This window comes from Periophthalmus magnuspinnatus, chromosome 13, assembly GCF_009829125.3.
Source record: "Periophthalmus magnuspinnatus isolate fPerMag1 chromosome 13, fPerMag1.2.pri, whole genome shotgun sequence".
Lineage (NCBI taxonomy): Eukaryota > Metazoa > Chordata > Actinopteri > Gobiiformes > Gobiidae > Periophthalmus > Periophthalmus magnuspinnatus.
In genome coordinates this window covers 25,084,518-25,111,702 of record NC_047138.1, presented here as the reverse complement: position 1 = coordinate 25,111,702, position 27,185 = coordinate 25,084,518, and the positions used below count along the sequence as shown (strand labels likewise).

General features: G+C 36.9%; 1 protein-coding gene across 2 annotated transcripts in view; it reads right to left on the bottom strand.

Annotated features, from left to right (window-relative positions):
- smtnl (smoothelin, like) overlaps positions 1-25,096 on the bottom strand; it is a 37,505-nt gene extending 12,409 nt beyond the window's left edge. Inside the window, exons 1-2 of one of the 2 annotated variants that reach the window (XM_033976566.2) lie at positions 24,981-25,096; positions 22,959-23,684 (exon numbers count right to left, since the gene is read on the bottom strand). In XM_033976566.2, coding sequence (XP_033832457.1) covers positions 22,959-23,537 — 579 coding nt within the window. In that variant the 5' untranslated portion in view covers positions 23,538-23,684; positions 24,981-25,096. The remainder of the gene's footprint in view (positions 1-22,958; positions 23,685-24,980) is intronic. The other variant, XM_055225922.1, reaches the window with a different exon arrangement.
- Positions 25,097-27,185: the final 2,089 nt, after the last annotated feature.

Sequence of the window (27,185 nt, the reverse complement as noted above, 5' to 3'; positions counted from 1 at the left end):
TCGGGCATCTGCTCAGGATGCCTCCTGGACGCCTCCCTAGGGAGGTGTTCTGGGCATGTCCCACCGGGAGGAGGCCCCGGGGAAGACCCAGGACACGCTGGAGGGACTATGTCTCTCGGCTGGCCTGGGAACGCCTAGGGGTCCCACCGGAGGAGCTGGAGGACGTGTCCAGGGTGAGGGAAGTCTGGGAGTCCCTGCTTAGACTGCTGCCCCCGCGACCCGGCCCCAGATAAGCGGAAGAAAATGGATGGATGGATGGATGGCTGAGTATTTTGCAACCAAATGCTGCTTCTGCTACTACTTGTAGAACTACTACCAACCCTGGTACTGCTACTGTCACTACTACTGTCACTAGCCCTGCTCCAATACCTCTTATTCTGTGATCTATTTTAGACACGATGTTTTATTGTTTTTATTGTATTTTGACATTTGCTGGAGCTGCAGCAATATAATACAACTACTACTACTGCTACTAGCCTACAAGCCTAACAGTGGGGAAATGTAACAAAGTGAAAATACTGTACTTAGGTATACATTTTAGGTATTTGTACTTTACTTAATTAGATTTTAAAGTGGATACTTTTTATTTCTTCTCCACTACCTTTGAGAGCAGGTATCTGTACTTTATACTCCACTACATTTTTGAATTGAAAAGTAAAAGTACTTGAGACCTGCTCAAAAGGCTGAGAGGTTTCATTCTAACATGTTCATAATTTGAGCAAACAATTAACAGTTGTTGCTGTTGAACTCAATTCAGCACAAATCTTTATCAAAATCACTGCATTTGAAGCTTTACTATCTCAAAAAGTAAAAGTATTTTGTGCAGATTTTATTTTTTAAGTACATTTTTTATTTTGCATTTTTCTTTAATACTTTCACTTGATTAGATTTTTCATGTGATACTTTTACTTGAGGTTTTTTTTTGCTCTAGTATCTGTACTTTTCCTTAAGTAACAAAATTGAGTTTTTCTTCCACCACTGTAGCCTACCATCACCACAAGCCCTATGTGCAACTAAACCAAGAGGATTCTTTCGTTGAGTGGCTTATATAAAAATATTTCCACCTCACTGCAGCTGCTTGTAGTTGAGACTTGGCTGTTCATGAGGAGGAAAAAAGATGGAGTATTTCACTCATGATGTATGAGACGCGGCACTTTGTTTACATAACGTCATAATATTTGGACACAACACAACTGCATCTGGTCTGATCATCGAGGCAAATGGAAAACCACTTAACCCAGGGGGAAAAAAAAACTCTACAGTGATTAAAACCACTATTAAAGGGCCGCGTTTTAGGCATACCCAGAATCTATCACCTTAAAGGGGTCGTGTGAGGTAAACTGGTGCTGCTGATGCAAGCTTCAAATCCACCACAGTCCCTTCAAATGTAAGAAGCTAAGTAGCTAGCATTGTTAGCATTCTCCACAAGTAATATATTGGTTTGCATTTCCTCTGGGTACTCAAGGTTCCCACCATCAACCAAAACATGCATAGCAGAACTCCCGCTAAGTACTCCTGGCCGAGATCTGTTTAGGGATATGAGTGAAATGCAGGGCCAGATCAGCCAACCCATCCTATTTTTATTTAAATATTTTACAGATTAGAAAGACTAAATAGAGAAACACAGTGGGGGAATGTAACAAAGTAAAAGAGGTAAAGTACTGTACGTAAGTAAAAAAAATCTAGGCATCTGTACTTTACTTAAGTAGATTTTATCATGGATACTTTTTACTTTTACTTTACTACATTTGAAAGCAGGTAACTGTACTTTATACTCCACTACATTTTTGAACAGGATTGAAAAGTAAAATTATTTTTTATTATTATTTGAGAACTGCTGACAAGGCTGAGGGCTTATTTTTCAAGTTCATAGTTTGAGCAAAACAAAAATATACAAATAAACACAGCCAGACATTTTTTTTTATTCAATTGTTTGTACTGAAAATTCATCACAAATCTTTAACTTTTTAGTCTTTAAGTACACTTTTATTGGACTACTTTTATTTAAGCTGATTTTTTCATGTAATACTTATAGTTGAGTATTTTTTTGCTTCAGTATCTGTACTTTTACTTAAGTAACTAAATTGAGTACTTCTTCCCCCATTGAAGAAACAAAAGGCCCCAGATTATAAGAACTGGGCTGAAGGATTTAACCTAGTCTTGTGTCACACTGTCACACTGTACATGTCATTTTTACATGTCATATTACATGTAAATGTAAGCAAGATGGTGTGGAGGATATGTATTAAACATATCTATGTATCTCCATGGGAAAAAAACAACAAAAACAACCAAAAAACAGAAAAGTGATGGCTTCAGGCCAAATTACAGGTCAAATTTGTGGAAAGGGGACCTTGCTAATTGTAAGAATGCATGTTTTTAATGTATTAGGTTTTTTTTTTTATCAATAAAAACACCTGTAATTAAATACATGCAAGATAGATACGTTTAATGTCATACGGTAGACTATTTCTGGCATAATATCTCCATAGAGACAAACAAGTGACGGCCCCTCAACCAGAAAAGATACAGTCAATCTATGTTATGAAACAAATGGAAATATACACTTCTGTTGGGACAGTGCCATAGAGAGGTGAGAACAGCTGATAATCTGATGGGGATTTGGGAGGGGTGCTTTGGAAGGGTAGATTTGGGAGGGGGGCTTTGGGAGAGTGGCTTCCCAGAGTCCAGTGCTGGTGTGAGGGAATGTGATAGTGGGACCTGAGTCAGTGGTTCATGTAAACTGTGTGTGATCTGGAGGCTCTGGCAGGACATAGAGACACACTGCACTTCACACCACATCTGAGAAGATTAGCTTTTGAAGCATTCAGTGGGGCCAGCCAAGATAACTGCGCTACTGCCAGTATTTGTTTGGTTAGCCTGTGACCGGAATTACTAACAAATGTGTTATGTTTTTTACCCAACCCCTATATGGGGTGAACTATATCTACAAAAAGTTGCAAAAAACGTTTTTGTTGCCATGGAGACATGCTTTGCCTGGAATGTAGACATAACCTTGCTCAAATATGCAAATTTTGTGATGCTTTGTAAAAATTCTGCCCCTATTTTAAAATATCAGATTTTTTTTACATCTTAAAAATGTAAAAAACAGAAATAGTTCATCTGAAACTGCTGCAGAGATCCAAAGTTATTACTCATTTATCTTATACATTTTGAGCATCCTAATTATTCACCACGATGAGTTTATAAGCACTTTTCACAACTCTCAGAGACCAGAGTGGAGTTTTGCCATGACAATAAAGCTACCAACAACTAGTATGCTAACGTACACTAATGATCAGACAACAGCACTCTTTCTGCTTCAATGCAGACAGTACACAGCTGACTTACTTTGATCACAAAAGCTGCTTATGGATTATATAGCTGCACTGGGACAAGACACATTTTACTCAAATATATGAGGAAAAATTAGACACAGGCACTCCCTGGAATGAACTCTATGGTGACCCCATTTAGCCTGTTCTTCTGTTATTGTACTACATTTCTACACTTTTGCTTATCCTTTGTTACATAAGTGTATGGTCTTGTAGTTTTTGTTGGGATATCTGATAACAGCCATATGTCCTGTTCATAATAAGAGCTCAGTGTTCAACAAAGACTAATATTATCGGCACGTTATCTGCCTCAGTTCAAATATTTAGACTGTGATATGGACAGTGATACAGGCTTCAGCAAACACTAGCATAATGTGTAACTATATGTAACTCATATGAAATTGAACAAGAAGGGAAACTTCACTAGAGCTAAATAACAATATGCAGTTCATTAACATCTTTTTTTTTTTTTAGAGGAATTTGTTGGTGTCTGCATGAACTTTGTAACATCTTGCTGTATATAATTTCAAGAAACACAAATAGACAAACACTGTTTTTTATTAATTAGATTATTCTGCACTGCTGCACTGTGCTGTTTAAAGAGCCCAGATTACGCTATTTTCTGATTAATACTGTTTTCTCATCACAGACATGCCTGAAGTTATGTTTGTTTCATTCTCACATGTTTAACACACAAACCTTGCATATTTAGGCTGAGTTTTTAGAGTTCTTTTTCAAATGGAAAACCACCTTGTGATGTCTTATGGTATACAGGAAGTCCATACATCTTCACTAGAAGCATTTGGTTAGTTTCAGCTTGAGATTTGCCAAACTCTACTGAATAAAAGGCAAAAGGTAGCTGTTAACTTGAAAACTACCACTTTATGATATCACAAGGTGAAACAGAGCAGTTTGAGCTTTGGATGAAGAAAGACGAGTAATGCAGGGTTACTCAAACATGTATGAATGAAACAAAGTTCCAGGTATGTTTTTGATGAGGTAACAACATTATAACATGGCTGAAAGTTCACAAGAGTCAGTGTTGCATAATATAGGACTTTTAAACAAACAAACAAATTTTAGCAAAGGACCAGTGTATTAAAGGAGCAATATGTAACCTGCTAGTCTCCACGAACATATTATTGCTTTATTGTGGCATTAAATTTATGTGTCTGACATTTATTCAAAAACATGCATTCTTCCTGTGAACAAGCACAGCCGCTCCTGACCTGTAAATTAGCCTAGTGGTATTACCTGTCTCCACATAGATAAACAAGTTTATGAATACAAACACCTATAAACTTATTGCACCTTTAAATGACTTTTACAATTGTGGTTTTTGATTCTCAATTTTAAAAAGTATTGCAGTACAGGCAATCTACTTCTTTTCTTTCTAATACAAACCCAATTGTTTTTCCTGTTTATAACCCTTGTGCAGATCAGGATACAGGAGTGTGTTGGGCTCAAATGTAAAGTCATTATCAGGGCTTAGTTGTTCTCATTTGTGGTTCAGCTGCTGTTCATTTGGTCACGTTTGCCTTCCCCAGTATCAAAGCCAACTCTTAGATAAACAGCCAAAAGTAGAAACATCATATCTCATGGACAGTGACAGTGACTGATAAAACAGCTTGAATCAAGTTGTTGGGATGCTGTGACCTCAGTGGTACTACAATTATTTACTCCTTCCATACGGCAACTAAGTACAGCTGGTACAGCTGCACATGAATATAACATTTGAAGGGATTTCATAAAAATTGGACTGTTGTTATGATTTTCTAGTTGGTCGCTGGTTCACTCCAGGTGTCACCCATAGTGTTTCATTTCAGTCAAATGAAGCTCATTGAGGCTAGCAGTTATAGAGGGAATTTGGAGCCATGGATCCATATTTGGAATTGTGACCAAGAGTATATAGCAACCAAGGAGAAAATCTGAAGCAATGCTGTTGAAGGTAATGCCCCTTCCTACCAGCACCATTGGATTAGCATGGAGGGGGTGCTTAGCAACACCGTCAAAACTCTTGCTAACACTAGAGGGATTGAACTCGAGGATAGAAGGTGCCTGATTTGTCTGTTGTTAATGTTATATCTTGATTTATGGACACAATAGCAAAATAAAAATACCAGCATCATGTGGAATGAGTTAATATGAACGTTTTAAGAGAGCAGTTACGGAGAGAGGGGTGACAGTTTTTTCAGTGTAAAGTGAATTGGGGTCAGTCACCCGGAAGTGTGCCAAAACTCACTTCCTGTCTGAAATGTGGCGTAGCAGGTCAGCTATGTCCATTTATATATACAGTCTATGGACAAGACACTTCACCAGCCTTATCTGTAAATGAGAATCAAAAAACACAATTGTAAATGCTGAGATGTGATTTACTATTTTTTTGAGGGTCTATTCTTTGTAAATAACAGATTTTGTGTATTATTTATTGTTGTGTCCTTCCAGTTACATTAACCTACTGTTGCTCCTTTAGTACAACTTTTAGCTAACCTTAATCCTGGTATAACAAATAACATATTGTAAATGGAACAGCTAACGAGTTTTAAATGTTTTGCCCATCGACACAACAATAGTATATATATATATATATATATATATATATATATATATATAGATAGATCTCGTTGATGGGTACACTCCCAACTTACTGTGTGAAGTATAGTGTAACTAAATATAGTGTAATCAAATGAGCATAATATTAGCATCTGTATACATACTGGGACCGGAACAATGTTTATTTGGAATTTGTAGTTAAAAATACTGCAAAGAAAAGAAGACCGGACTCTATGAGAATATTAAAGAACAATTTTCACTGCTGATATACAATAGCACCATTTATCAGCAGAAATAGTTTTAGGTACAAAAGCTGCTCTATCATTTCCACAGATTTGCCCCATACCTGTTCTTATACATTCACGAAACCTACAATTTAATTCCTAAAAAAACATGGGTCAGAAACACTTTGGGACAAAAATGGGAAAAATATGCAGGTTCTTTGAAGAGAGCAGATATGAAAGTGTAATTATGGGAAGAACAGACACGATTTCACATGTATTCTGACTGTAAATGTTACCTTTAACATAGAAGGGTAATTCATGCTTTTTGACATGACCACGCAGAGCTAACTACCTGTTTGGCAAATGTAGGTCAGTTTTCACTTGTCAAAAAACATGCAAAAGACAAACGTACATATTAAAAGGTGTACTATGTAACTTTTCTGGTGGGGGCACTGTCACTTGCTTGCCCCCATGGAGATGTTATTGCTGCTATTGTTATCTAGAACAGGGGTCACCAACATGGTGCCCATGTTGCCCCCAAGGCCTACAGTAGTCGCCCGCAAACCGGTTCAAAAAATAGCACAACTCACTAGTGAGCTAAAGCTAAAATAAAATTTTATTCTGTTTTCTTATTCTGTTATTTGTTTGTATTTTTAAATCATCCTTGCATTTATATAGATTTAAAAATGACAACATCTTAAAACATGGCAGAAAAAAAAACCCCATCACTTTCACAACGAATTTTACGACTGTAAAACAAACCTGCATGTGCCTCATCTGCGGGGAGGCTGTGGCAACTGCAAGCGGCGCAATGTGGAGAGACATTTTACTACCCGTCACAAAAGGTCCACGCAAAGTACCCACTAGGACGAGCACAACGGGCAGAAAAAGACCTGAGCTTTGGGTAACAGTGTCTGTGTAGACCCTCAGTCGTCCAGGTCTGATCCATAGCAAACAACGAAGTTAAATCTGTCAACTGGACAAATCTTGTAGGAGTGAAGACATTTCGCTGCTCATCCGAGCTGCTTCTTCAGTTCTGATCAGAATGCTGGTGGCCACTGCCTTTAAATCTATCTGAGGGGAGGGGCTAACTACACTGAAACTGTAAACAGCTATTGTCTCCAGTTTCAGCTGAAACTACCCTGACCCTGCTATTGTTCTCATTGTTCTGGGTCTGAGGATGGAGTTGTAGATGGGGGAGGGGTTATGTGTCAGGCCACCATTTCTGTTTAAGGAAGGATTCTCTTTCCTAACAAAAATAGCTTCTTTAACTCCTCTCTCAAACCATTTTTCTCTGGCTAAGATCTGAACTTCACTATCTTCAAAGGAGTGGTTAGTGGCTTTAAGATGGAGATGCACGGCGGACTGGGGTCCAGAGGAACTCTCCCGCCGGTGTTGGTACATCCTCTTATGGAGCAGTTGTTTAGTTTCTCCAATGTAACGCTCACTGCACTCTTCACTCTTTCAGTGTAGTTAGCCCCTCCCCTCAGATAGATTTAAAGGCAGTGGCCACCAGCATTCTGACCAGAACTGAAGAAGCGGCTTGGATGAGCAGCGTAACGTTTTCACTCCTACAAGATTTGTCCAGTTGACAGATTTAACTTCGTTTGCTTTGGGTAACAGTCTTTTCTCACAAGACTGGCGAAAAAGTCACAAAAAGCAAACGAGATTTATCTAAAAATATGTAAGTTGATTTTTCTTTAACATTACATAATTGAAAACTTTTTGAAACATGGTGCTGCATAGTTTATGTCTGGTTTAAAAGATTTGTTAGTGGCTCATGAAAATGGGACATTTTTCCTATGAGATGTAGCGATGGAAGTGATTATCTGAAAATGTAACAATTACTGAGATTGATAAAGTTAAAGCGCTGAATATTGATATCCATTTCCCACCTTGCTGTTATGTTGATGATTGTGAGAAATCATTAACGTGATCAGTGTCTTCACATAGATGGTTATCATTTATCATTATTAATAATGTATAACTAAAGGCAAATTTGTTACTTCAGAAGAACGTATCAAACTGGTAGCCTTTTGTATGACTCAGTGCCCATGAAGTAGCTCTCAGTTTCAAAAAGGTTGATGACCCCTTACTTAGAATGTTACACAATATTACATTAAACTTCTAGCTTGCATTTATTCAGTTTGTGTTTTTAATGGTAATCCTGGAAAAAATTGCATTCTTACTACCACCAGGACAAGTTACAGGTCAGATCTGTGGAGTGGCAAGCCCATTCACATGTAGCAAGAATGCAATTTTTTCTAGATAGTGCACCTTCCGATAGAAAAGTTAATTATACTGTATTATTTTTACTCCAACAATAAATACATTTTTACTTTATTCCTTTACTTTATATGTTTATCCCTTTTGTTCATAATATAACTTTTTACTGCCATTGTTTGAACGGTATTACGATTAATATTGTCATGATACTGAAATTACCATGTGGTCTTATATCAATGTAATCCCGCAGTCGTCCAGGTAGGTTCCATAGTGGTCCATGGGCATATACTAGTTTATGTGGTCTTATACTCAAGCTCAAGATCATTCTAAAGCTATTCAGGAAAGGTTCATCATCTTGTGAATGTGACTTTTTTAGTAGTAGTCTTTTTTTTTGTATTGATTAGTACCAGATTTTTGATACTTTTGACAACTATCATAACTATTTCAGCTTTTAATTGTGGTAGAGCTGCCATAACAGTAAATTTTTTAATATCTTCTCTACAGCAATTGCAAATACTCAAATAGTAGTCTCTATATTATGACAAAAACAAAGTGTGTTTAGCTGAGGTGTCCTCGAGAAGTGGGTCAGTATAAGCATGAGAAAATAAAATTTTTCATCCTCCTCCAAAAAAACCTATCTCCAACATGTGGCAACAATAGACCTCCCTGTCCTCCCTTCATTTGTTCTGGCTGTTAGGAGCGAGGAGGGAGTTCATATCATAACAAGAACTATAGTTTACCATAAGACACAAAAATATTAGCTCATAACTTGAAGTTTGTATTTTTTTTTTCCTCAAGACAAAAGACTTGGTAACACATTTTATTACCCTCACAACAGTTCACTATTGTACTTTGAAGAATAAAGCTTCAGTAAATGGTAAATGGTCACATATTTATCTTGCACTTTTCCACCTTAAGGCACTCAAAGCTCTTCACATCTAGGAAACACTCATCCATTCACACACACATTCATACACCAGTGTAAACAGACACTGGGGACAAGGTGGGTTAAGTGTCTTGCCCAAGGATACAACAACCACATTCATCTGTGGAAGCTGGAATCATACTGGAAACCTGTCTGTCAGTAGATGTACCAATGACGTTTATGTCAAGAGCAGGATTCAAGCCAAAAACCTTTGGATCAGTGAACAAACACTCTACCAACTGAGCTACTGATGCTTTCTACACAGATTTATTTATACATTTAATTATTTTTTTATTTTTATGTTTTATTTTTTAAAGACTATGTTTGCATTTTTTTGTTTATATGCAAAATTCCATATGTTTTATTGGTACTTTTTTATCATGGGTCAAAACAAAGACAAAAAACAGAACCAAACCTGAACTAGATAAAGACTAAACCAAAACTACAATAAGACCAACCCAGGACAAGCATGTGAATACAACCTATAGTTAATGATTACTGTGGTATTTTAACACAGCTACTGTTTGAAACCATTAGCATTTGTTGCTAGGACCATGCACAATATCAACAGTTCTATCAAAACACTATACAGACAGCCACACCAGCACTTGCTTTTTTACACCATTTTTTCACATATCAGATCATGGGTAAAAACGCATGAATGCAGTCTTAAAGAGGCATCTAAAACTGGACATATGCCATAATGTTGAACTTTTAAATTTTCAAGTCCAACCTGTCTATACTGTACTTCCAGGGTGTTGTCATATTAACTCCAGTCACATTATTCCATATGTATTTTTAGACCAGTGACATACAATAGTAGGCAATAGTACTCTTACTTGTGTACACATTTTGGGTCCCACCTTCTTTATTTGGTCAGTTTTTTTTTACAAGGATGTGTTAATGTTGTTGTAAAAAAAAAAAAATAGAAATTGTAACTGTGGCAGCTATAATGTGGTTGAAGTGCCTAGCCCATAGACAACAATCTGAAAATATGAAGGTTCGAACCACAGACTTTCTGATTGGTGTGTGAACCCCCAATTTGCTGAGTGAGGTTTGAAGACATTTGTTCCTATTCAGTAACTATATAAACTCCAGGCACATTATCCATATAACTGACCAAAAATATAGAACATACAGTGATGTGTGGTCAAATACTACCACTTTATAATTATACTTGAAGTAAACAAAGACATATTTATAATGAAAAAGTGCATTAAGAAATATTCAGCTACTTAATTAAGGGATTAGGAACAGTTAATAAGGCCGAATCAACAATTTGCTCATCATGAAAGTCTTTCTTCATGCTTTATTAAGGCAAGTGATTATAATGTCACCAAATACTATTGTAACAGTTCCACCCAAGACACCTAGCTAAATAACATAATTAAAGTTTATTATTAGGGGAATAGTAAAATATTATAAGTCTATTTTAAGGGCCCTCGTTTCACTGATTGGGAAACAGTGAACCAGATGACTCCACACACAACAGCTGAAGCAATTAATGCCTTATTCTAGCTTTCTTTCCCTCCCTCACTCTTCACCTTTTTCCTCTCCTTCCTTCAGCCTTTCTCTCCCTCCGTCTATTCCTCCCTTACGCCACTCTCTCTCTCTCTCTCTCTCTCTCTTTCTCTCTTTGTTCTCTCTATCTTTCTCTCCCTCTCCCCATCTGTGCTGGTCTACCCCTCTGTTTTCTCTTTTTCTTTCTTCCTCCCTCTCTTTCTTTCCATCCAACTTACTCTCTCCAACCCGGTCAGATCACCAGGTTAAATATCATGTTTAGACTTGGCTTGCAGGCTTTGCCCAAACACATAAACAGTGACATTTGTGGTAACAGATATTTCAACACTTCAGTATTAACACTTTTACTCACACATGGGAAAGGAGGAGCTGCATATCATATGATTTTGAATTAATTCCCTTGTAAATAATAATATAATCATAGTAAAAATCTTGTATCATAAAAATATGACGAGTATGAACTATCTATTGTGAACAGACTAAACCAAAATAATGAGATTTTTTTCCATGTATTTGAGCAAAATGTGTCCTGCATATATATTATTGTATATACAGTATATTGTATAAGCAACACAAAATAAGTCTGCTGTGTACTGTGTAATTATAAAGCATTTCATGTCTGATAATCAGGAAGTGCTCTGTTAGCATGCTAGTTTACCGTGGCACTATTCTCCACTCTGGCTTCTTAAAATTGTGAAAAGTGCTTATAAACTCATTGTAGTGCACAATTAGGATACTCAGAATGCATGAGGTAAGCAAGGAATAACTTTAGACCACTGCAAACTGTTTAAAATCAACTAGTTGTGTTTTTTCTCATTTTTAAGGCAGTAAAAATCTGGTACAGCACCTTTAAATTGACACTTTATTTTAAAGAGCACAAATAGGACTTGAAACTGGAACAGTGTCTACCAGGTGGATGACCTTGACAGTTATACAGTAAAGTATATTAGCTAATGTTAACAGCCTGTGACTCTGATAAGTGACTGACAGGTCAATAGCTCAGGCCCTGGAGAAGCCCTTATGTGGGTCAGAGTCCTGTGGTGAGACCAAATGTCTGCCAACTCAGCAGCGTCACCCAAAACTAAAGCAATTTCACTCCAGTCCCCAAAGGCATCCTCTCAAAACACTGCCCCAAGCCTAGTCCTAATGAAATTTACAAAGGGAACATTCCAGTGTATCGGTTTGACAGAGATGAAGTTTCAAAATGAAAGTAGTAAAATGAACTACACTATCTTATGTTAAGACTTATGTTAAGACTTAATGGTTTTGTTATTATAATGTTATCTGCTATGACACCTGTGGATTTTATTTATTTATTTTATTTATTTATTTTACTACACCTTGAACCGCCATCTTATCGTGGTGGGGGAGTTTGCGTACCCGAATGATCCTAGGAGCTATGTTGCCCAGGGCACATAGCCCTGGTAGGGTCTTCCATGGCAAACAGGTCCTAGTCTGATGGGTCAGACTAGGAGCAGTTCCTAATATCCCTCTGATGAGAAATGTAGCAAGGACGTTGTGCGGTATGGCACAGCCGGGGCCCACCCTGGAGCTAGGCCTGGGGTTGGGGCTCAAATGCTAGCGCCTGGTGGCCAGGACTTTCCCCACGGTCTCAGCCCGAAAGGACGACATGGGTCCGCCCTCCTGTGGGCTCACCATCTGCAGAGGGTCTCATAGGGGTCGGGTGCATAGAGGACTGGGCAACAGTCGAGGACGGGTGTCTCGAAGACCCGGTCCATGGACACAACATCTGGCTGTGGCGACGTGGAATGTCACCTCACTGGGGGCCTGAGCTAGTGCAGGAGGTTGAGAGGTACCAGGTAGATATAGTTGGGCTCACCTCCACGCACAGCTTAGGCTCTGGTACCCAACTCCTTGAGAGGGGTCGGACCCTCCACTTCTCGGTAACTCTGGTAAACTGGACTCAAATGCAACACAATGTGAACCGGCAAATGTCTCAAACTACAACAGAAAGTGTCCTTTAAGCAGGTAATTTGGAATATGGTAAATCAGGGACTAAACAACTGAGGAATAAAGTCTTATTTAATGTCAATGAAAATCTCTTCCACACTGGAGAAACAGGCTGGGCAAATAAACTCAAACAGGTAACTCAAACAGATATAAATGCTGGTACAGAATTGCAGAAATGCAAACAAAGTATTTCAGAGGAGCCTGAACATTGTACTAGTCAACAATCTAGCAAGAAATGACTGAACAAAAGCAGTATATATAGGCTACCCTGGGCTGATCAACAAAATGAGAGGCAGCTGCTGAGAAACCAGGGAGGTAACAAAAGAAGGGCCGGAACAGGCTGAAAAATGGAGCCGGACTGAGGAAAAAACATGCAAACAGGTAGAACTGTGACATTCTCTGGCGTTGCCCGTGGGGAGTGGCGGCGAGCTGGAGGGACTATGTCTCTCAGCTTTATTTTTGTTTCTCAGATTTTTTAAATAATTTTTTTAAAATTAAAATGTAACTTTTTTTCTTTTTTGATATTAAAATATCCAAGGAAAGCAATATCTATAAAAAAATAAAACTTTTATGAGAAATAATAACAAGGCCCCGATCCTATAAGATGGTTTTTAAACAAAAAATGTTCTAGTTCAGGATATTAGCCCTTCAATGAGACAGTTCAATGAGATAGTACAATATATATATATATATATATATATATATATATATATATATATATATATATATATATATATATATATATATATATATATATATATATTTATATATATATATATTTATATATTTAAATATATATTTAATGCATATGTCCTTGTTCTCTCTTTATCTCTTTGTATTTAAGGCATTGTTAGCAAATTGTAAATGTCTTCAAATTATAGTTACCTTATCTCTGATTCATATCTTAAATGCAGTGTGTCATAAAAACTGTTCCATTTGTTATTTTCCTTGGCCCATTTTTTTACTTTCTAGAAAATTGAAATTCTGATATCTGATTAAACTCCTCAAATCCTGGACAACTGCATACTTCTCTTTGAGCTGAGAGGAGGGGGGCAGCAGGGGTGAGGTGTCCCAGGACCAGTCACTTATTAACGCGGAGGATGACGGGAACGCGGCCCTTTGTCTGGAAGTCATTAAGAGCCAAGGGGAGGGCAGGGAGTGGCTGCATACCTCTGTTAAACCCCCAGTATGACCACCGCGTTCTGGGGCAGCTCTGAGCACAGCCCCCTCTGCAATACCTGCTCCTATGAAGGCAATGTTAAAGTATACAGCTTAAGTGTGAAAGAATGGTTGAGATTTTCAATATTAAAAGGCCATTATAGTATTGTAAACTTAAATCACTTGTCTCCATAGAGATATTAGTGCTTTTCCTGAAATGTTCCACAGTATGACATTAAACTTATCTTAAATAGATTTTTTTAAAGTACCTTAAAACATGCATTCTTAATATGCTCGTCTTTCCACAGATCTATAATAATAATAATAATAATAATGGCGTACACTTGTAATGCGCTTTACAGGCTTGTCAAACCCTCTCAAAGCGCTGCACTATAGTCATTATTCATTCACTTCAACACTTCACTTTCTTGTCTCAGTGATATATATTTTAATGCTGTACTGTGTGGAACTTCTCTCACAAACAGTAGAGTAATGGATATTCGAAGAGTATTCAAAAAGTACTTTTCAAATTAATCAAGTAGAAATACAAAGTAGTGGTCTAAGAAATTACTAAAGAAAGTATTTAGAGAAAGTACCACTCAAGTAATTGCAGCAGTAAGTATTTGGACATAAGATCTGATTCAAATATTTGAAATCAATGTAACTGGAAGGACAAAACATTAAATAATCAAACTAAATGAAAATGAAAGGAGAAAAACTCATAGCTCAAGGAATGGTGCATGAAACAGACATGTCCAAATTGTTTATTGTAAACAAAGCTTTTGTCACATAGATTTACTAGTGCGAGGAGTAACCAAAACTTTTACTATTACAATGCCAAATATATTACTCTAGTATGGTAAGTACTCAATTTTGTTACTGAAGTAAAAGTAGAGACACCAGGGGAAAAAAAAGAAAAAAAACTAAAAAAGTAGTAAAAAGTAAAAGAATCACCTGAAAAAAATCCTCTTAAGTAAAAGTATTAAAGTATCCGTAGTAAAAGCTGAAGTTAAGGTACTATGCCGAAGTCACTATGGATCAGACCTGGATGAATGAGGGGTTACGCAGACATTAAAGTATCCGCTTAAAAATGTTTTAAAGAGTAAAAAGTCAAAGTATTTTGCACAGAGTTTTGCAACAGCAATATGCACTGGATTTGGTATTTAACCAATACCGTCTGGTTATTTCCAATACCAGCAAAAATAAAATCGTATTCACAAGTATTACAAAGTCCATATAAGTATATACATACAATTCTGCATTGTTAAAGCTGCACTATGTGACTTTTTTAGTGAATAGTCTGATATCTTGTCTCCATGGAGTAATTGAGATGTCATTTGCCAGGATTGTTCCACAGCATTACATTAAAGTTAACTATTCCCATAGAGACAAGCTTCAGGGTCACCACCAGAGTTACAGGTCAGCTCTATAGACTGGTGAACCTGTTCACTGAGAATGCATGTTTTTCAGCTGAACTAAGAGGTTTCTTCATATTGTTAAAATCATCCACTTGAAATCTGTCATTCACTCAGAATTTTAACCCACCACTGTACTTTCATTTCCTGCATGGTTAATTCAGAAATGATGAACTTGAACATATTTTAGAGGACTTTTGTACTGTGTTCAGGGGATGTACTTTTAAACAAAAAGAAAAGTAAAAAAAATATTGTTAAGAGAACTGGCAGGTCAGACTTGTAATCCGTTCACTGAATGAGTTTTCAATGGGGCATGATCGCCCACACTGTGCCCCATTCACACCAGACTATAATCGGGAAAACCAGCTTTATCTTGGAGAAAAGTGGGATTTGGAGGAGGAAGAGAAGACATTGTTGACTGGGTTTAACTCCTGAGTGCTTGGCTAATCTCAGATAATTCATGTGGCACTGGACCACTACTACGACGGAGTATAAGGGTCACTTAAATAAATAAAAAATGAGGGCGCTACGAGAAAGAAAGTCGTAATATTACAAGAAAAAAAGTCGTAATATTATGAGAAAAAAAAAAAGAGTCATAATTGTGACCAGTGCGCTATGAAGAATTTGGAGCATTTTGTTCACATATAGCAATTTCTTCTAAATCTGCCTGGTTCCTCCGACTAAACAAACTCAAATGCTTGCAGTGTCCCTTCAAAGTACTTATACTGATGATAGTGATGGTGACCTAAAAGACACAGTATTTCATCGTTCATAAACCCCAGTTGAAAGTTTATCTGAACAACTGAACAACAAAAGTTTATCTGAAAGTTTATCTGAACATCCTCGTAATATTAAGACTTTTTTTCTTGTAATATTACAACTTTTTTTCTCATAGCGGCCGCATATTTTTTTTATTTATGTGACCCTTATACTCCGTCGTACACTACAGCACAGACATCTGCTTCTTTCAAACCTCAAAGCTGTTCTTTATGGAAATACAATCACACAGCTGCAGTTTATCAGTTTGAAACAGTTTTGGTGGTTTTCAGAAGTACATTTCTTAATCATGCCATCATCAAGTGTGCTCTATTATATATCAGACTGGGATGTTTACAGAGAGTTAGCTAATGAGTTGCTAGCTTGTACAAAGTCATTACAAACTATAGTAGCTAAATTATAAGCCACTCAATCTTATTCTTTAATTATGGTGTTGCATGTACATTTTCTTGGTTAGGTTGGCCTTAAGTGGTTCATAGTATGGCGTTAACTTATTTAACTCCACCGAGCAGTACCAGTGATGCCACCAGGCGAAGTTACAGGTCAGATCTGTGGAGAGGCAAGCCAGCTCACTTACTTTTTTTTATACATAGCCTATATATAATAATTTCCTCCACAAACGGCAATATATCTTATTCTGCATAAAAACGGCTCACCCTGTAGTTTAAATGTGATTCTTGTCTTTTTTGTCAATTCTTCTGGGTGCATTTAAAATATGAACTTTGAACAGAATTGGGCTATTGGGTACACCAAGTACAACAGTATCTGCTACTGACAGATGAGTAATGATGAGGCAGAGCTCGAATATAAGGGTTTATTGATTGGTCAAATTTCCATGGAGACAGAGAGACATCACTTTTAAAGATTTTTTTTTTAAATCGGTTTTTAGAAAAATATCAAATTTGATTATTATGACAAGAATTAAGATGTGCAGAAGAATTGACAAAAAGGATTAAATATGAACTCTCGAACAAACATCCCCAATTTTGTTAGACAGTTCATATTTAATCTTTTTTGTCAATTCTTCTGGGTGCTTTTAAAATATGAACAAAATTGCACATCTGAATTCTTGCCATAATAATCACAATTTGATATTTTTCCCAAATCTGATTAAAAAAAAAATAATAAAAATAAATAAATAAATTGAAAGTCATGTCCGTGTGACTCCATGGGTTTGAGTTTTGCCTCATCATTACTCATCTATCAGTAGCAGACACTGTTGTACTTGGCAGCTCAAACTGCTATGACAGTTTTGATACAGTTATGACTTCATATTGGTGAGCTCACATGAATGTGCAGGGGCCTGTTCTCCAGATGTTTCTGTTAGCCCTAATCATGTAACACACCTGCCCACAGATACACAGATTCAACGGCTGTGAAACTCACCTGGAGTGTGAACCAACTGCATTCATGATCAAGCCAAACGAGTGCATTTAATTCTATGAGGATTTTCAATGTGGTTTGTTTGGATAGGGGTTTATAGCCCAAGGATTATAGGCATAAATGAAGTTTGTTTTTATAGCTGCAAATTGATACATCTAAGGGAACACCCACTAACCTCTATACCAGTAATCCAACCATTCAAGAGCCGCCCTATTACACAATGTGCAACGACAATATTCCGCAGTATGGCATTAAATTTACTAATCTCCTATATATATATATATATATATATATATATATATATATATATATATATATATATATATATATATATATATATATATATATATCGCTTAATATAGACGATAAATGATAATATTGAAACTAATTCATGCCATTGACACAATAACCCAAGAGCAGGTTTAAACCACAAAAACTATTATTAAGTGTACAGTACTGTTAAAAAAAATCATGAACTGCTATAAATAAACAGCAGAATGCAACACTTTAATACTTAGTTTGCATTTATTATGAGTCATATAAGTTATTAATTCAACTTTTTATGGCTTAAATATTATCAAATCACCAAAAATAACTAAAAATGTAGCAGTAGTGCAAAGAAAATGTGTCTACTCCAAGCTCCTGTGTGGCTGAGCTCCTCACCATTCTCTAAGGAAGCGTCCAGCCACCCTACGGAGGAAACCCATTTTGGCTAGTATTCCACGACCATGATAAAAACCACACTGCTCCTCCTGAATCTGAGGTTCAACTATCGGCCGGATTATCTTTTTGAATCTTATCGCTGGGGAGGTGTACCCTGTATCCCAGAAGGGTATGATTATTCAAGAATGCCAACTACAGGCAGTACCCATTCAGTACTCAAATACTTTTTAAAAGCCAAAGTACTCAAGAAAACATTATGCATACATTTACCTATCGCTTTATTATGTTCGATCCAAAGGCTGGTGGTTTGAATCTTGCTCTTGACATAAACATTATTGGTAAAGCAGTCAGATCAAGCTCCCACCGATGAATGTTGTATCTTTAGGCACTTAACCCACCGTGTCCCCAGTGTCTGCCTACACTGGTGTATGGATGTGTGTGTGTGAATGTGTGAGTGATTCTTTGATGTAAAGCACTTTGAATGCCAAAAAAGTGGCAAAGCGCTATATAAAAATGTGACCATTTACTATTTATTGTATATCACTAAATCATTAGAATCAGACAAAAAGTGTGGCAGATACAGTAGCGTCCACATATACAAACTGGGGTAATAACTTTGTTGCAGAGTAAAACATAACTCCACTGCAGTGTTGTGCAGAGCTGTTTGATGTGTACATTTGGCTAACACATGAGGAGTTAAATGCCAGAATAAAAAACAATGGGGCTCTGTGCATTTACAAAACCACCACATCAGAAAATGACTGAGCAAGCATGCATTTTATAAAGTCTTATATATATATATATATATATATATATATATATATATATATATATATATATATATATATATATATATATATATATATATATATATATATATATATATATATATATATATATATATATATATATATATATATATAGTCATGACAAAAATAATGCCTTCTTTACACTTCATGGGTTTCGGCTTCCTGTTCTACGCAACATTTTGAAAACGTTTCTCCCCTCAAAAGAGATTGTTCAGAAGAGATTGTTTTGTTTAAAATTGTTAATCGCTATGGCAATGGCATTCACCCCAGCCACACTAAAAGGTATGCATGCAGACACAGTTGCCCCAGGGCAGACAGACACTGGACTGGCTGCCATACTGCGCTAATAACTAATGACAATTAAGGGTACTGGCTGAAGTGTCTTGCTCATGGACACATTTGAATGCCACATATGTATAGAAATGTTTAGATCTCCATATGTTTTACACCTTTATTACGTGTGATGATTTTTCCCAAACAAGAATTTCATTAGTTTACAAAAAATTAAAGGCGCTGTACCTGATTTTACTCTTTAAAACATGAAAAAATGTATTCCTCACTTTCCTAATTCTTTCCTAGCATTGTAACTACTGATACATTTAGAAGTGCTTTTCACAACTTTCAGCAGCCAAAGCAAAGTTTTGACATTGGTAATGCTAACAACAGCTAGCATGCTACCAGTGCATCTCCTAGATGAAGTTAAACCGCTTTGTAATTAGACACAGACAGCACACATCAGATCAGTTTCATTTTGACCCTAAAAGCTGCTTTTACCACCTATCTATACTGGGACTGGACAAATTTTACTTTATAATGAAACATTTGGTACAGTCTCTTTAAATCACTATCTAAGTTGTACTTCATTGGCCCTGGTACTGCCAAAAATATCAGAATTTCAATAAATACAAGTAGGTACCGGAAGATGGAAGCATACTTAACTTAAAATACATTCTCTGACAAACCAGCTTCTGCTGATATCAAGTAATTTGCATCCCATTTGCAGCCACCCAAATCGCTTATCTACTTTCCAGGAAACAAACAGTGGAATTGTTTTGGAATCTGTAATAATAAACAACAATAATTTCCTTTACAGACTTCATTCACTCAGTCAGGTCTGAAAACCACAAGCCAACCTCACCTCCCAGGAACAGACTCAGGTTACTCCAAGCATAAATCCTTCATCGTGTTTGGGAAAAGCTTAAGTATGGCATTACATAACTACTGAGTCCAAGAAGGCAATGTCTCTTCTCCAAGAGATCTTCAAACCTGGACGACTACATCACTATTACAGGATTAGCTCTGGTGAAGTGGCCTTTTAAATTTCCATAAAAGCAAAGGAGGAGTCTTTTAAGGTCACACATGTATAGAAAGCTGATTCTGAAGGGATGAATTCAAATGTTATAAAGATAACATGGTCCATTAGACACATTAATATTTATCCATTGTATTTTCTCTCACTTAAAGGCGCATTATGTAACTTTTCTGTCTGAGCGTCCACCACCTGCTTGCTTAAAGAAGATGTTATTGTTTTGCCTATAATTTTCCATAGTATGGTATCCAACTATTCAAAGCCTTGTTTGTAATATTTAAGACAAAGCAATAACATCTCTGTGAAGACAACCAAGTGGAAGACCCTTCACCAGAAAAAAGGTTACACAGCAGAACTTTAAATGGCCATATGACACTCTGATCTATTTTATAATGTTGTTTCCTCATCAAAAAATGCCTGGAGTTGTGTTGTGTTTGATTTTTATATGTTTAACACACTAATCCTGAATATTTAGGCTGACTTCTTGTCTCATACAGAAAACACACTATTCCACCTCGTAATGTCATGTGGTATTACAGGAAGTGCTCCCCTGTGTTTTTAAACTTCACTCAAATGATTCTACAGAAGGTGTATGATTTGTCTGCTCCACCTTATGATGTCATGTAGTAGAAGATTTCAAGTTAACAGCTACCTTTTACCTTTAGTTCAGTAGTGATTGACAATTCCACAGTTGAAATGATCCATTTGATTCTAGTGAAGGTGTGTGGAGCTTACAAACTCAGTGGGGCGCCTCCTGTATTTCTACATGACATCACAATGTGGAACAGGGTGTTTTCAGTTTGAGAGAATAACTCAACCTAAATATGACGGGTTTGTGTGTTAAACATGTGTGAATGAAACAAAACAGAACTCCAGGTATGTTTGTGATGAGGAAGCAACATTACAACATAGATCAGAAAATACCATAATATGGGCGGTAAAAAATGCTTACATATACAGGATAGTTAGCTGGGGTAGGCTACTATTGCTTGGGTTTTTGACAGCACAGGAGACCTCACCAGTTTTTTCCTGGATGGCATTTCTGAAAACCACATGTTGTTTAGAGTTAAACTAGTGGATAATGGTTTCCTCGGGGAGACAGCTCTAGTTACACAGGGCCGAAACACGTCATTTTATTGCCTGCTTAGGTCATAGCCCCACGGCTCTTCAATCATTTTAATGCAGTCGAAAAACGTTTTATATTCATGCTTAAGGACTTAACTCATCTGTCTGGAGTCAAAAGTAGAGAGCATAAATTAACTAGAGGAAAGGTCAATTAATAAATCTATAAGCATCTATAAATGAATTATTTAAGAGAACTTAAGAGAACAGTTGTCATGTATGTTTCAGATTGTGAAGGTTACAACTCAGATATATGAACACTTTAAAGGGCAGATTTTATGCTATTTTCTGATCTATGTCATAATGTTGTTTCCTCTTCAAAAACATGATGGAGTTGTGTTTTGTTCCATTCACACATGTTTAACACACAAATCCTGCATATTTAGACTCAGTTCTTCTCTCAAAAAAGAAAACTCACTGTTCCACCTTGAGATGTAATGTGGTAATACAGGAAGTGCTCCACTGTGTTTTTTAACTTCATACACCTTCACTAGAATCATTTGATAAATTCATCCCTGGAATTTCCACTCTTAACTACTAAACAAAAGGTAAAAGGTAGCTGTTAACTTGGAAATGACTGCTTCATGACATCACAAGGTTGAACAGAGCATTTTGAAGTTTAAAGATGTAGACAAACTAATAATAAAAATATTACTCAAACATGTGTGAATGAAACAAAACACTCCAGGTATGATTTTGGTGAGGTAATAGCAATATAACATGACTCAAAGCTCAAAGAGCATATTTTGCGTAATATAGAACCTTTAAGTCTAACACCTGGTTTACTCAGCATTTGCATCACACTTTGTTACACTTATATAAATCTGGTTTGGACTTGTTCCACTAAAGATGGAGTTGGTGCACTATTATCAAATGGAAAATAGTTGAAGAACAGATTTATTACATTGAATGCTTAAGTGGTATGAAATAACATGGGGCTTTAATTATTTGCATATGCATTAGTTAAGTAAGTGGACTCCCCATAAACCCAATTACTGAAGCACCATTGTTGACAGATTTTTGAAAGTCAGTCAATCAGAGCCAACAATCTCAGCGCCAGACCCCATTTCTGCATGAACTAAGCTAGCCAACATCACATGGTCCAATGATTTTGGACTGTTTCTTGTTCAAATTCAACAGCTATGTTACTCATCGGTGCATAGTGATGAAAATTGCATAATAGATTGTGTTCACCTTCTAGAATTTAGTGATGCTATAACTTCAGATGGAGGACAGGGGCCGACATAACTCTATGGGAGATTCACCATTTTTGAAAGAACTTGATCTGGTGTCTTTAGGGTTGATCAATGGCATCACTTTCTGAAACATCAGTCAATCAAAATCAAAATTTGTTCATCCCCTAGAGCCAGTTCAAGCACATTTAGTTTTTGTTCCACGTGGATAAGCTCAGTGATTACGGAGATATTAATCATACACCAGGTTATCAATTATGCTATTCGACAGTTAAAAAGCAAATTATACAGTATTCTGACCTGTGCTCCAGCTCAATTTTTAAATATAATGCTGATTCTTGAATGCTATTGATAAACAAAATTAGTACACTTACATTTTTGCTGGACAGTGCAAAAGTAGCCCGACTTGAGAATCTCGTAGTGGATGGACTGCTGCTGGACAGAAGACCAGTGACCATAGAGGACACTCTGGACCCTATGGGTGGGCTGTTGGAGGTGGGAGAGGACGACTTGGGGGTGCTGTCCGATGCTTGGATATGAGCTTGGCCTTTCCCGTAAAATATCTCTTTAACTTCTTCATGGGTCTCCTCGTGTATGCCGTTTAATTTTGGGCTGTGATTATTGATTCTGTTATGTTTCATATCCAAATTTTGCTCTATTGTCTTGCTCATAAGCAGTTCAACTTGCTGGGTCAAAGCCTCCAGCTGGGTTTTAAGTTGCTGGTTCTCTTCCTGGAGCTGGGACACTGCTTTGCTCAGGGGCGTGCTGAGTTTGGATGTCTCTTCGAAGCGTCGTTCCATACCGATTTTAAAGGCACTCACATCAACGTGGATCTCTCGGATGGCGTCTCGTAGTGTGTTTTCGTAGCGGGACAGGGCGGCGCACACAGTTTCACCCTCTGGAGAGCAGGGGCGAGGGTGGCAGTAGTCCCCCACTTCTAACAAAGTCTCCATCACTGCGTAGGTATTTGGGATGGCACCTCAGGGGACAGAGCAGACAGGGATATATATAGTAAACTGTATAGTTCTAAGGCACACAGTGGTACTATGAGAGGTAGGTGATTGAAGTGGGGTCAGAGGTCAGTCTTCACGTTGGCAGTTCTGAAAAATGTGTAGGGAAGTTGAGGTAAGTTTGATCAGTTTACCAAGTTACCAATACATCAAAAGTGTATTTAAACCACATTTTGCAGATGTCAGTTAATTATATTTAAACCATAACAAAACCTGCTTTAAAAGGTGCGCTAACTTTTCTAGTGGAGGGTCTGCCACCTACTTGTCTCTATGGAGATGTTATTGGTTTGCCTGGAATGTTTCACACTATGGCATTAAACTTATCTAAATTGCATTTATTCAAGTGATTTTATTGCTTTGGCCTAGTTTTATTGCTTAGTTTGGCCTATTACTCATCATGGAGACAACCTGCTTGTCTCCATGATGATTGATACATTTAGTGTCCTACTATGAAATATAGACACTGCAATAGCATGTCCATGGAGACAAGCAAGTGGCATATCATGTACCAGACAATTTCTATAGTACATCTTTAAATCAAAACCTCTCAACATCAAAATGGAAGATCGTGATTACAATAAAAACTATTGTCTTTCAGAGCCATATATCACTTTTAAACATGTAGGATAAATACCTGTTATTCTTGTGGTTGTGGGTTGTTATAGCTCAGGAATAATTGACCCAAGGCTGTCAGTTCCATAGGTGGCCTTAGTCAATACACATTTTAGTAACAAATCCCATTCTACCACCCTGCTATTTTTCTACACAGATGCATGCAAAACATTACATAGATGCTGTACTGATGTGAACAAAAATAATACTATCCCTTCATAGTATTTGTAACCATTATATAAGCTTTCATGTTAAGCTAACCTGTAAGTGAATGTAAGCCTGAGCAATTAATCCAATTTGATCAAATTGGCTCTATATTATCAAGAGGTCCATAGCCAATCCTCTGCCAGTAAAAACACGTAGTTTGGAGCAGAATGAAAAGTTCTGAGGAAATCATTTGACCGTTTTGTGTTAAAATGGCTCTGATTAAAAAGTCTGTATTCTTTATATTGTTAATTAGTATTGAAAGATATTTTTATTTGTTTTTCATGAGACTTAATAACATTTTATTGAAAATTGCAATCAATCTATACAAAGAAAAAAACTAACATCAAGCCAGAGTTAATGTATTTTTTCTAAAAACTTCTTTACCCCTTAATTGTGGCACACTAAAACATCTATTACCATTGAAAGTCACATGTGCAAACTAATATACCACTGAGAGAAAATAAAAACATTCCAACTTTCCAGGAAAAAAGCTACTCAATGAAAATCAAATCTTTTAGTATGACAAGTAAAATAAAACAGTTATTTATAAAAGTTGTTTTTTCCTACCTCAAGTCTCCTGTAGTGATTTTAGCTCCTGTTTAGCTGTTCTCCTCCTCTCCTCCCTGCGTTTGTGTGTGCTTTGCCGGTGCTGGTTTGTTTAACTCTCAAGTCCTTGTCAGACTGAGGAAGGAGGAGAAAAGGGAGGAGGAGAAAAGGGAGGAGAAGACAAGGGAGGAGGAGACAAGGAGGAGCCTAGGATGTGATAGTAAACTTGGGGGAGGGGTCTATTGCACTTTTATGCTGTCATCCTGTGTAAACTATTGGCAGTAGTCCTTCTGTCACTGTTTGGTTAGGACAATTTAACTTCCCCTTTTCACCTATTTATCAACATAATATTCATAATATTTTTGTAGATGAAATGTAAGCAAAAACAACAGAAAAAGTAATGAAAAACTATGTATTTATATGTTAATATTTTAACTGACAAAAATAAGTTTAAATTGTTTAAAATAAGGGATGATGGGGTCACGATCCAAGCTACCATACCAAAAAAGCTCAGTGTATTCTTTCTCCAATCCAGATTGAGTCATTTTATTTTCAATTTTATATTTGAGAAATTAGAATGTATAAAAGGTAAACTTAGTCAGAAACTACAAACTCTATTGTGTGATTAAACCTACTTTAAATTAGTCTGTATTGACACAGGTAATGCAAACACTGCACTTCCTGATTCAGCTCCTTTCCTGCCTCCTCTGCCTTGTTATCAGTCTTTCAGTGTAATAGTATTTGGGCAAGATAAAGACTTACAGAGTGAGGGCAATGCAATGTGGTATTAGAACTGAATAAATGTTTGTACAATGATTCCAGAGTTTGTGTATGTATTTTGACTTTCCTATTACTGACAATACTTAATGTCATAATGCTAAAAATAAATAAATAAATAAAATTACACCAATTACTACTACTAATACAGCTTGTACTACTGTTAGCAATACACTGGCTAATTTCTTAACAAGTTATTTCTGTGTTATAACTAATGCTACAACAATTATACAGCATACCATTCCCAAACAAGATAGAAACATCAAGCATGTGGAGTGTATAATACTTAATAACTAAAGGTGACAAGTGCAATTTCATAAAACACGTGATAAGACATACACAGAGTAAAAATCCAGAATTAGCCAAGGTTATTATTCAAAGTACTACATTAATCCTAATCTTAATCTGTCATTTATTCAAAACAATACCAAGAAAATCACGCATTACAACAGAGAACAAGGTTGCATCTGACCTGCAACTTAGCCTGGTGGCATTACCAGCTTTTCTACCTGGAGATAGACAAGTTAATACACATGACATCTGCATGAACGAAGGCAGGTAGCAGACTCTCCACCAGAAAAGTTACACAGTGCACCCTTAATACTAGGCTCTACAGTATATGAGATGCTACATGCAACAAAGTCACAAGCGCACATTTCAGTCCGCACAATATTCACCAGGACAAGGAAAGATAATTAACCCATTCCTGACTGCACATGCTGGGTTCAGACAGGTCAGAGGCTGACCCCTCCTCTCCTCGGTAACCGGACCCCAAACGGAGCAAACATTCTTGGGCAGATAACGCTCACACATTCCTCCCACTGCTTTCTGTCAACAATGGAGCACCCGAACTGCACCAGAGCCGGCTTGGTCAGCTCATTTACTGGAAGTCTAACCCCCCAGCACCTTGGCGCTTCTGCTTGACCCTTTCCTTCCTTTAACCCAGTTTGTTTCACGTTTTAAACAAGCCACAAACCACAGACTTATAGGTTTTATCCTATTATTAAGGATATTTTGATAATATTTTTGTCACATGAATAAATACATTTGAGGTTTGCTAACTGAGATCACTGAACTTGCAATTTTGATTTAATTCTTACCCTGTCCCCCCATCTGCCCTTTTCTCTCTTTCATTCCTTCCCTCCCCCTCTCTCCCTTCTCTCTCTGACTTTTATGACAGCCTGCTGAGGGCTATACAAGACAGTAAAATTCTGAAGAGGTGAAAGGTGACAGGGACTGGCTGTGTCGTCATGTAAGAGCTTTGTCAGAGCTGTAATTTGGGTTTAAGATATGAGGAACACATCCACCTTGCGTAGATTTAAAACCTCTTTTTCTAAGAATGATACAGTTAACACAAATTGACTTTATGGTAACTAAGGCTGCTAACTGTACACACATATATACTTTCATGATCAATAAATCATAGGAATCTTACTGTATAAAAAGAAT